At 36.4% G+C, this 10,845-nt stretch overlaps 1 protein-coding gene across 1 annotated transcript; it reads right to left on the bottom strand.

The window, feature by feature from the left end:
* Positions 1 to 399: 399 nt before the first annotated feature.
* LOC127082258 (uncharacterized) lies at positions 400 to 6,810 on the bottom strand. Its single transcript, XM_051022498.1, has 2 exons — positions 6,022 to 6,810; positions 400 to 2,389 (listed from the first exon to the last, which is right to left on the bottom strand). The coding sequence occupies exon 2, from the start codon at positions 2,374 to 2,376 to the stop codon at positions 400 to 402; it is 1,977 nt and encodes a 658-aa protein (XP_050878455.1). The 5' UTR covers positions 2,377 to 2,389; positions 6,022 to 6,810.
* Positions 6,811 to 10,845: the final 4,035 nt, after the last annotated feature.

Raw genomic sequence — 10,845 nt, 5'->3', positions numbered from 1 at the left:
AGACAGCTTGTTCTTCTCTAACTACATCCATGATTCTTCTTGTGTTGGAGCGAGTAGCGTATGCACGTTGAGGAATCAGCTTGAACTACTGGACACGAGGAAAAATGGAATGAGTTTTTGTTTTGTGAAATGAAATGCATGATGCATATGTTAATGTACGTGGATTTAAAAATGTCTTTTATGCTTATGTTCAATTTTATTTTCAGGGAACCGTGTTAGATTCCTTGTAACTTAGCAAGCATTCAAAGAGATCACAGGGAATAAAACAAGAATGGAACCAAACTTTTTTGTACAAAAGAAACTCAAAATCCTTCATTCATTCAATTCAAAATAGAGTACAAGGATTGAGTACAAAATATTCTTTCAAACATAAAGGAAAGTACAACATAAAAAAAAAAGTCAAACTGCAGGCTTCTGTTTGTTGAGATCTTCCAACTCTCCTTTGAACCTTTTTATCATGTCTTCACAAAGATAAATAAATTCAGTCACTGAACGAGGGATATTGTCATTGTCTATGTCTTCCAAAGCACATTTTAGCATCAAAGGCACATTCGTAGCCATGCCATTACAGAAGTCTATCAAACTGGCAAACTTGTCTCGATACTCATTTCTTTGTTCATGTAAAAACTGGATGGTTTCCTCGAAGGCTGCCAAACTAGCATTCACATTTGCCCTTGCGTTCATCCAATCTTCACCTTCTTGTAGCAAAGAGTCATGTCGGCCTTTCCAGTATCGTTCCCACTCATTAGCATTTTCAGCCTCCTGACACTTTCCATTCCACATTTCAGGTGTAACCTGAGTAGCAGCCATAACACTCTCTTTACTGCGGCGTTCTCGTTCTTCCCTTTCTTTTGATTCACGGAGTGAAACACTGAGGTTGGCTATCTCAGCCTCAAGTGTCTCTCTTATCTCCTTCTTTTGTTTTGTGGCGAGCTTCCACCATTTCTCTTTCTCACGACAATCCCTCTCAGCCTCTTTCAGTTGGCTTTTGACGGTATTCAAACAGCTCTCAGCCTGATCTAACCCCTGTTTGACTCTTTTTCTCTTATATTCCTCCTTATCAGTCCTTTCCACATTTGCTTGAAGTTGTGTTTTCTTCCGCCCAAGCTCCCACTTATGATTATCCCTTTCTTCAGTAATCCGGAGAAGGTTCAACCGTAGCTCTTCATTCTCTTTTTCCAAACTTTGGATGACAACTTTGAGCTCTTTAGCTTCCTCCATAGTGACGTGAGTAGGTTCTGGAGGATTTATATGCATTGGAGGCTCATAAGGGTATGGTAGTTTGTCTTGAGAAGCTCTGGCTTGGACCCAACTTGTATATGGCCCTCTAGCTATACAATTCTTCTTTCCACGCTCCCTTTTTCCTTTTCTACGAACTTTAGTCCAGGCACGACCTATCCTCTTCACCAAATCAAAGTCCTTCACTCCTTCTCCTAGCAAGAAACCTTCTAACAACTTGTCTTCTGGTTTGTCATTCATAGGAAACCCAAGTTGCCGCATAGCAAGCTCAGGATTGTAATTGATGCAACCTCGAGTTCCTATGAGTGGCACATTATGGAAGTTGCCACATTTGACGATTATGTCCACATCATCATAAACACGAGAGTACCAGGTGATGTCATTGGCAGTGAGAGACATGATTTTTTGAGACCACTTGAGGTTATCCTTGTTCTGAACAAAAGGCCCTTCGCTTGGTAAGTGAGATAAGAACCATTTATACAGTAAAGGAGCGCAACACTGGATCATCCCCCCCTTCTTCTCATTTCTCCAATGGATAGAGTGATAAACATCTGCAAGCAAGGTGGGAATGGGATTCTTGAGCAAGAAAATGCGTATAGCAGTCATGTCTACGAAGTCATCAATGTTCGGGAATAAGACAATCCCATAGAGTATCAAGGCTAACACAGCATTGAAAGCGACCCAATCTTCTTTACTTTTGAAATCTGAAGCTTTTCCCACTAAGAACTTCAAAGTGAAACCTGAAGTGCCTCCTTTTGGTCCAAGATTAGCTTTCACTTCCGCTTTATCTAGACGTATAGCTGAACCTATTTGTTGATGTGTAGGAAGTTCCCCTAGACCGGTGTAAGGGATTTCATCCTTGATACCAATGTTTGCTATATGTGAGAACTCTTCAAGTGTTGGCGCCAACTGGAAGTCCTGGAATGTGAAACACCGCAAGGGAGGATCATAGAATTGTGCCAACGTGAAAATGGCCCAAGCATCCACCTCGGTGTTCATGATAGTCAACAGGTCACCATACTCAACACAAAAGTTGTTCCTTCTGATTTTTTTCACATCTGAGATCAACCCCTTAATCAATCCTAGCTTTGGATTCCTGAACTTGAATGAATAAGTACTTTTTTGATTGCTACCCATGTCTTCTGAATGCCTGCAATCAAACGAGTCTTTAGGTCCCTTGAAAATATGCACATGTCAAATGTGTTATGATTATGAAATGTTTTATGTTTATGTATGTACAGTTGGGTAGGTGATCGTTGGAACATTCTGATTAATTACTTCATGGAGGAAAGGTTCCAGGAATAGGAAAACCAAACAGGTGGGCTCTAGGGTTTAAAAGGTTCCTAGAGTCATGGACCCAATTCAAGAATATTATCGTCAGAACGACTAATCGTAAGACAATAATATCTTAAGAAGGATCTATTCTAGGTTAGGTCTTTATATTAACCCAACGAGTCCTAAGTCTCGTAGGTCAATACTACACAACCATCGACTCCACGGTTCTAAACACGGTTCCCAGAGTCATGGATCACACCTGACAATATTATCGTCAGAACGACTACTCGTAAGACAACAATATCCTCAAAAATGATCTATTCTGAGTGAGGTCTTCGTATTAACCCAACGAGTCCTAAGTCTCATAGGTTAACACTACACAACCATCGGTCCTAAAAGCCATAGGTTCAGGGTTCTACAAAAGGTCCTCAGAATCATAGATCGAGGTTGAAAGTATCACCACCAAAACGACTAATCGTAAGACAGTAATACTTTCAAGGGATCTCATCTGAGTGGGGTTCTCGCATCAACCTAACGAGTCCGATGTCTCGCAGGTCAATACTACACAACCACCATCCTAACTTAAGTTTTTCTCATAGCTCGGGTATAAAGCTTTTCCTCACACAAATGCCAATAGTCCAGAAAGTTCCAATGATACCATATATCAATAATACAGTAATTGGAAATACAGATAATAAAGGCATATATAGATAAAATAAATAAGAAGCAAACAAACAGATAAAAGCAAAAACTCAAACACAAAACAAACTAAATTAGGGTTGACTCGCTTAGGAGAACCTTAGTCCCCAGCAGAGTCGCCAGCTGTCGCGGCGCGAAAAATACCCAAGCGTAAGGAACGCTCGAAATATAAACAAAACAGAGTCGCCACCGAACTTTATTTATTCCCAAAGAGGGAAAGGGAAAATATCGATAAAACCCATGAAAAACAAAAAGAAATGGTTGTCGCAACCAAATCGGGTTCGGGAGTCGGTTATGCAAGGGGAAGGTATTAACACCCCTCACATCCATCGTACTCGATGAGACCCATTTAGTTAGTTTCGTGTTAGAGTGTTAGCGTGATATCGTTTGCGATCTTCTACTTATCGGGTGAGGAAAGAGAAAGAAAGAAAGGAAAGACTTAGGGTTTTTAATATTAATGTGCCTGACAAGATTTCACAATCCTGCTCCTACGTATCTCCAGGTGCTATGAAGAACTCAAGGCATACGTAGTTCTACCCAAAGAGAACTACTGGATGGATTGCTTTTAAAGAGAGCGATGCTTGGATCATATTTGAGCGATTAAACCTTTACTTGCTGCTCACTCTTGGAGGCTGAAGTCTTTGTTTGTTTCGCATCAAAATGGATGTTGCATACTCTTTTTTAAAAATGTTTTCGGAGTCGCACAAGGGCAGAAAACAAGTTTGATGAGTTTGAGTTAATTTTAAGCGGAGACAAGCATCTAAGCAGGGAGCTCTACTACAGTACTCAGATGCTCGAAAAGGAAGAGCCCTAAGCCCAATCACTCTTTTTTCATCCAAAAGTTTGTTTATGAAAATGTGTGGCAAATTAGGTCAAAGTTCATTAACGGAAGACGATTAATCAGACAGAGAGCTCTACAGCAGTGTCCAGATAACCGGGAAAGAGAAGGTCGATACCCAATCAATCTTTTTCTTCTATAAGAGAAATGACCCAATTCTAGTAATTATTGTATTTTAATATGGAAGACGAATGTTTGAACATTGAGCTCTACAGCAGTATCCTAACATTCGAAACAGAGAAAGTCTAAACTTAATCAATTTCTTCCATTTTTATTGTGAAAAGCTTTTGAAAATAGGGGGACGACTTGACGTTGGATCAAGTTTCAGAAGTTGACTTATGAAAATAATTTGGATGTGGCGGGGGTATATTTGACTTTGTAATCAATTTGGATTTAATTTAGGACGAAAGACTCGACGTTGGATCGAGTGTTTGTTTTTGTTCTTTTCTGAAAGGGTTGATTTTAATCTTTTATTAATAATCAACTAGTACTGTAAAGTAAATGAAAGCGGTAAATTTATTACACATGTTTAGGAATGGGGGTACAGTTTATCGAATGGGGATACAACACGATAATTAAATTATATAAACTTTGAAAGACAATTGAAAAAAATAAAAGAATCTCGTTGTAAGAAGGCCCAAGAGAAAGCCAAGGGACTCGAAATAACATCATAAATTAAATTAAAAGAAATTTAGCGTAATGTTTAAGTAGTCGTAAGACGAATCATGTAAGGATGGCCCTATCTAAGGCCGGTCAACAAAACTTTATGTTCTTAAGCCGTTTCTAAATTTAAATTGAATTCTTAACTCCAAAATTGCATTGTGTTTGTGACAAATTGACAGGACAAATAAATCGAATTTTTTCTTCAACAATTTAAAATAAACAATTTACTCAATAACTAATTAATTCAAAAAAAAAATGACAAGAATAAAAATTAAATAAATAATTAAGCAATAAAAATAATAATGAATGATAATTAGAAATAATAATCAATAATAATATTTATTCAATCAAACCTAATAATAATAATGATGACAATAATTATATCAATTAGTAATAAATAATAAACACTTAAGAATAAGAGTAAATAATAATAATAAACAATAATTATAATAATAGTATAATAATAATCAATAATACTACAAACGGTAATAAACATAATAATAAACATAATAATAATGATAAATGATATAGAGATAATAACACATAAATAATAATTAGTAATAATAAATATAATGACAATATTAATAATGATAATGATAGTAATTATAGTAATAGTAGTAATAATATTTAAGAAAAATATAATAATAACAAAAAAAATAAAATAATAATAATAATAATAATAATAATTAAAAAAAGAGTGGTGTTCGGTGATGTATAATAGAGAGGGATGATTAATGAGTTTTAGCCGATTGTTAGAAATTAAGCCCATCACTACACATATTAATATTACCTAATTCTTCTTTTATTACACTATATTATAAAATTAATGGGCTCACTTTAATCCAAAACCAACATACCATATATACTAAAATAAATAAAACCAAGAAGAAGTCAAAAATGAAGTAACATATTCAAAACTAAAACAAATGAGTGGAAACGTATTTATAGCATAACCAAAATGAGATCCTCATTCTCAGCATACAGTAAGTGATTTCTTTTAAAAAATATTATTAACATCCTCTAATATACTGACACGTGGCATGGATATTTTTTTAATAAAACAAAAAAGAGAAAACAACCTTACTCTCTTTCTCTTTCTCGTTACAGCCATCATATTTCTTTTTTTTTTAAATAAAAAATAAAAATAATATAAAATAAAAAAAAACTCCACATTATATCAAAACTAAACTTGAATCCATGCTCACACTTATTTCTTGTTTTCTATCATGTAAATTCTAGATTTTCACTAAACTTTGAACAAAGACTTAATATTAAAATAAGAGGAAAAAAAAAGAAGAAGAAATTACCCTCAGTGGTGAGCTGCAACGGTTGTTATGGTTTGATTCCTCTTAATCTGGTTTCAACAGCTTATCACATATTACTTTTGTTGTAGTGATAGAGAGGTCGGTTTCATGGTGGTGGTTGTGTTTGATAGGTGGTTGGATCGACCGTTGTGCTGGGCCGAGAGAGAAATAAAGCGTTGAAGACAAAGTTGTTATGTTGTTGTTGTTCCGATGACGATGATGCTCGGTTTAAATGGAAAGAAACGGTTTTGATGGTTTGTTCGGCGGTTGCAAAGGGACCGGCGCGGTGGTCGTGTTTGTTCACAAGTTATGAGGGTTGTTTCCGTTGGAGGTTGTTGTGAAGGAAGAAAAGATATGATAAGAGTTATAAGGAGTTGAAAGGTGAAGAGAAAGAAGAGAGGTTTTAGTTTTTTATTTTTATTTTTTCTTAGTGATAGATGTGAGAGATGTGTGATGTAAGTGAGAGAGGTGATGATGAATATTTGTGTAGCAGAAAAAATTGATGTGATGCAGGAAGAAAAGAAGAAGTACCCGTGAGGGAATAGGAGAAAGATGGGAAAAGGTTATGAATAGTAGAGAAAGAGTGAGTTTTTTTTTAGGAAAGAAATTTAATATATTTTATGTTAGATATATTTTTTTTGTGTAAGTGTGGATGTGAAGAAAAGAGGAAAGAGAGAAAGGAAGAAAAGAGAATACCGAGAGTGAGAGGAAAAAGAAGAAACGTGGAGAGAGAAAAGGAGGAAAGAGAGGAGAGAGAAAAGAAGTATACGCGGAGAGAGAAAAGGAGGAAAGAGAGGAGAGAGAAAAAGAAGTATACGCGGAGAGAGAAAAGAAGGAAAGAGAGGAGAGAAAAAAAAAAAAAAAAAAAAAAGGAAAAGAAGTTGTGAGAGAAAAAAAAGAAAAAAAAGAAAAAAATGAAAAAATGAAAAAATGAAAATAATACCAAGTAGCACTCCACCAATGGCTAAAGGAGTTTTTTTTTTTAATTTTTAAAAAATGACTTTAAAATAAAAATAAATGATTTACTGGGTCGCTGGTAAAAAAATTAAATAATTTTGTTCTTACTATTTAAATAATAAATAAATAAATAAATACAAATATGATAAAATAAAATTGACAACATAGATAATTCTAAATAATTTCTCATATTATTTTGGCGAAAGATAAAGAATAATCGGATAAAAAAGGAATAAAAATTTGGCATAAAAAATATCAAAAAAAATAAAAAAATAAAAAATAAAAAATAAAAAATAAAAAAATAAATAAAAATAAAGTGACAGCATAAAAATGATCAGCGCAAAATAAACTTCTCGGAAACATACAGGTTTTGATCAAAAATTTAAAATAAAAATTGATCGATTAAAAGGCTCAGGCGGGCATAAAAAATGCGACTGAAAGGTAGTCGAATAAAATAAAAATGAGCATGCCAGGTTGAACTACGCGACCCATAGATCAATAAAACTGACGTCTGGAAGCTCAATTTTCGGCCACTAATTCGACGTATATTTGGGAAATGATTCAATCGGTTTGTCTGTAGATCTGAAAAAATTATCTGACTGATATTTTAAACATTATGCAAAACAAAATGCATGTTGTGACAAGTATAAAAATGCAAATTTCATGTAAATGAACTGAATTATTGACTGAATAATCGTGAACAGACAATCAGATGCAAATGAATCGCCCTTGGACCATTTACTTATGATTCTCCATCACAATTAAAACCTACAAAGATTCATACGATGTTAATACTCTTGATTTATCAATCTCTGAACCTCTGAAACAAGATGCAACTGCATGAATGATGCACTGAGATTTAAGAAATTAAATCTTTTGATTTCTTAATCAATAGATGACTGAATAAATGTCATCAAGACCAGATGAAATGCCAGAACTCCAGACTTTTTACCTGAACCCTGACGAATGCTTTAAATTGATGAAATACACGACAAAACGGATTGATTTATGCTATGCTGATGCAAATGAAAAACTCAGGGTAAAATTTAGGGTATGACAATGGTAACGGGAAGTGATCCTTCCTTGTTGCCACGTTTAGTCTTCTGTAATCGATGCACACTCTCCAACCTGTAACAGTGCGGGTTGGAATCAACTCATTCTTTTCATTCGTTATTACCGTTGTGCCCCCTTTTTTAGGTACCACATGGATTGGGCTCACCCAAGAGCTATCAGAGATAGGGTAGATTAGGCCCGCATCCAAGAGTTTTACAACTTCTTTGCGCACCACTTCTTTCATGGTCGGGTTAAGTCTTCGTTGTGGTTGCACTACCGGTTTGTGGTCATCTTCCATTAAGATTTTGTGCATGCAAATAGTAGGGCTTATACCTTTTAAGTCCTCAATTGCCCATCCGATTGCACCCTTGTATTTTTTTAGCACTTGAATGAGTTCTGCCTCTTGGATACTCTGTAGACTAGCATTAATGATAGAAATACATACTTCAGATTTGTTGGTAACTGCTTCAGATTCACCCCTTTTTTTGGTTCTTCAGTGACATCGGATGGTGGTGGTCTTAGATCTTCCCACCGATGTGGTCTAGATCTACTCCAGGTTGTTTTTTCATCAGAGCAAGCACCTCAGATTCTTCTTCATCTTCATTACTTTCAAAAATGGATAAGCTTAAGACCCGGTTTAGTGGTGACTGGGGTCTATGCTGTTCATTTTCTTGAGCAATTACTTGGTCGATTATCTCTATAGTGTTGCTTGTGTCGATATCATCTTTGTATTGCATTGTATTCCTCACATCTATCTTTAACTCTTCATCATAGACCTTGAGGGTCATAGTTCCTTCCTCAATATCTATCATACACCGTCCTGTTTCCAAGAAAGGTCTTCCCAATATGAGAGGAATCTCCTCATCTTCCGACATTTCCAGAATAACGAAGTCAACTGGGAAGACAAACTTGTCAATTTTTACAAGAACATCTTCCACAATACCATAGGGTCGCCTAACAGAACGATCCGCAAACTGAAGGGTCATTCGAGTATCTTGAACAGAACCGATGCCTAATTTCTTGTAGATGGACAATGGCATCAAGCTTACACTTGCTCCTAAGTCAATCAGAGCCTTCTTGAATTTTCTATCACTAATAGTGCAAGGGATAGTAACTGATCCCCTGTCTTTCTTTTTCACTGGGATTTTCATGCCTTGGAGAATGGCACTTCATGTTTCAGTCAGGATGATCGGTTCCGTATCAGTGGAACGCTTCTTGGAAATTATGTCTTTCATGAACTTGGCATATATCGGCATTTGTTCCAATGCTTCAGAAAAAGGGATATTGATTTTGAGTTTTTTAAACATCTCCGGAAACTTCTCAAAATTCTTCTCATGTTGATTTTTCTTTTTCTGTCGTGGAGGGTAAGGGAGTTTGATTATGGGTTTAGGAACCTTCTCCTTCTCTTTGACAGGAGGTGGTATTGCTTCTTCATCTTGGACTCTTGTTTTCTTGATTTCTAAATCCACCTCTATTAATCCATCTTTTTCTATATCATTTTCCTCTGTTGACTTTCCACTTCGGGTTGTGACAGCGTTAACAGTGTTATGTTCCCGCGGATTTGTCACCGTACCACTAGGTAGGGTGCCCGGGGCTTGAGAGTTTGAAGCTAACTGTTGTGCTATCTGTCCCATTTGAACTTCAAGATTTTTTTATGGAGGTTGTGGTATTTTTCTGATTAGTCCTTGTTTCTTCTTGAAACTGTATGTTGTGGGCTGCTAACTTTTCAATGGCAATCTCCCATTCAGCCTTTTTAGGTGCATGTTGTTGTTGCTGATACTGAGTCTGATATTGCCCTGTACCTTGTTGCGGAACATTCCCTCTCTGATCTTTCCAGAAGAAGTTTGGATGATTCTTCCACCTTGGGTTGTAAGTGTTAGAAAAGAGATTATTCTGCTTCAAGAATTTGATCTCTTTAATTTGTTGGGGAGTCGCAAAGCAATAGACTGTGTGATGAGGTCCATTACAGATTTCACAAGTGCTCGCCTGAGCTGGCTGAACCTGCGCTATCTGTTGAGTACCTATATTCATAGGTTTCAGCTTTTTGTCTACTTCGGCAGCAACAATGTCTTCCAGACGGATTTTATTTGTCTCTAATTTTATATCAATCACCCCATCTGGCTGACTGGTACACCTGTCATATAGCTCTAGATGCTCATTGGCAGTTATTGCTTCAATAATCCTCTTGATACCAGTGGCTGTTGAGAAATTTGTTGAGCCACCGGCTGCTGTATCAATCAACTGTTTTGTTTTTATTTTCAGCCCATTAACGAACATCTGCATTTGTCCGGTCTGATCCATATTATGAGTGAGACACGCGACTAATATTCTTTTGAATCTTTTGTAAGTGTCTCCCAATGATTCACCATCCTTCTGTTTGAAATTCAGAATTTCATACCTTTTTCTCAGGAATACTGATGCTGGAAAATACTCATTTAAGAATGCAGTTTCCATCTCCTCGCAGGAAGTGATACTACCGGCAGGGAGAGAATAGAACCATTCTTCCGCGTCTTCAGCTAAAGTGAACGGGAACATTCTTAATTTTTTTGCTTCATCAGTGTGACCATCAATTTTCAGGGTGGTGCTCATGGTCAAAAATCTTTGCAGGTGTTTGTTGGCATCTTCATTAACCTTTCCGGTGAAAGGCTTTCTTTCCAATTGATTGATCGTGCTAGGATGCAGTTGAAAATTTGTCACATTCACAGGTTGGTTAACAATGGTTAGTCGACCACCCGGTGCATTTGCACCTCCATAGTCACCCAGGAGTCTTTCCGGAGGTGGAGGAGGTGGAATTGGAGGAACTTCAGCCATTGGTTC

Source organism: Lathyrus oleraceus, chromosome 5, assembly GCF_024323335.1.
Source record: "Lathyrus oleraceus cultivar Zhongwan6 chromosome 5, CAAS_Psat_ZW6_1.0, whole genome shotgun sequence".
NCBI classification, from domain to species: Eukaryota; Viridiplantae; Streptophyta; class Magnoliopsida; order Fabales; family Fabaceae; genus Lathyrus; species Lathyrus oleraceus.
Note: the sequence above shows the minus strand (reverse complement) of the source record. Positions and strands in the feature narration are given on the sequence as shown.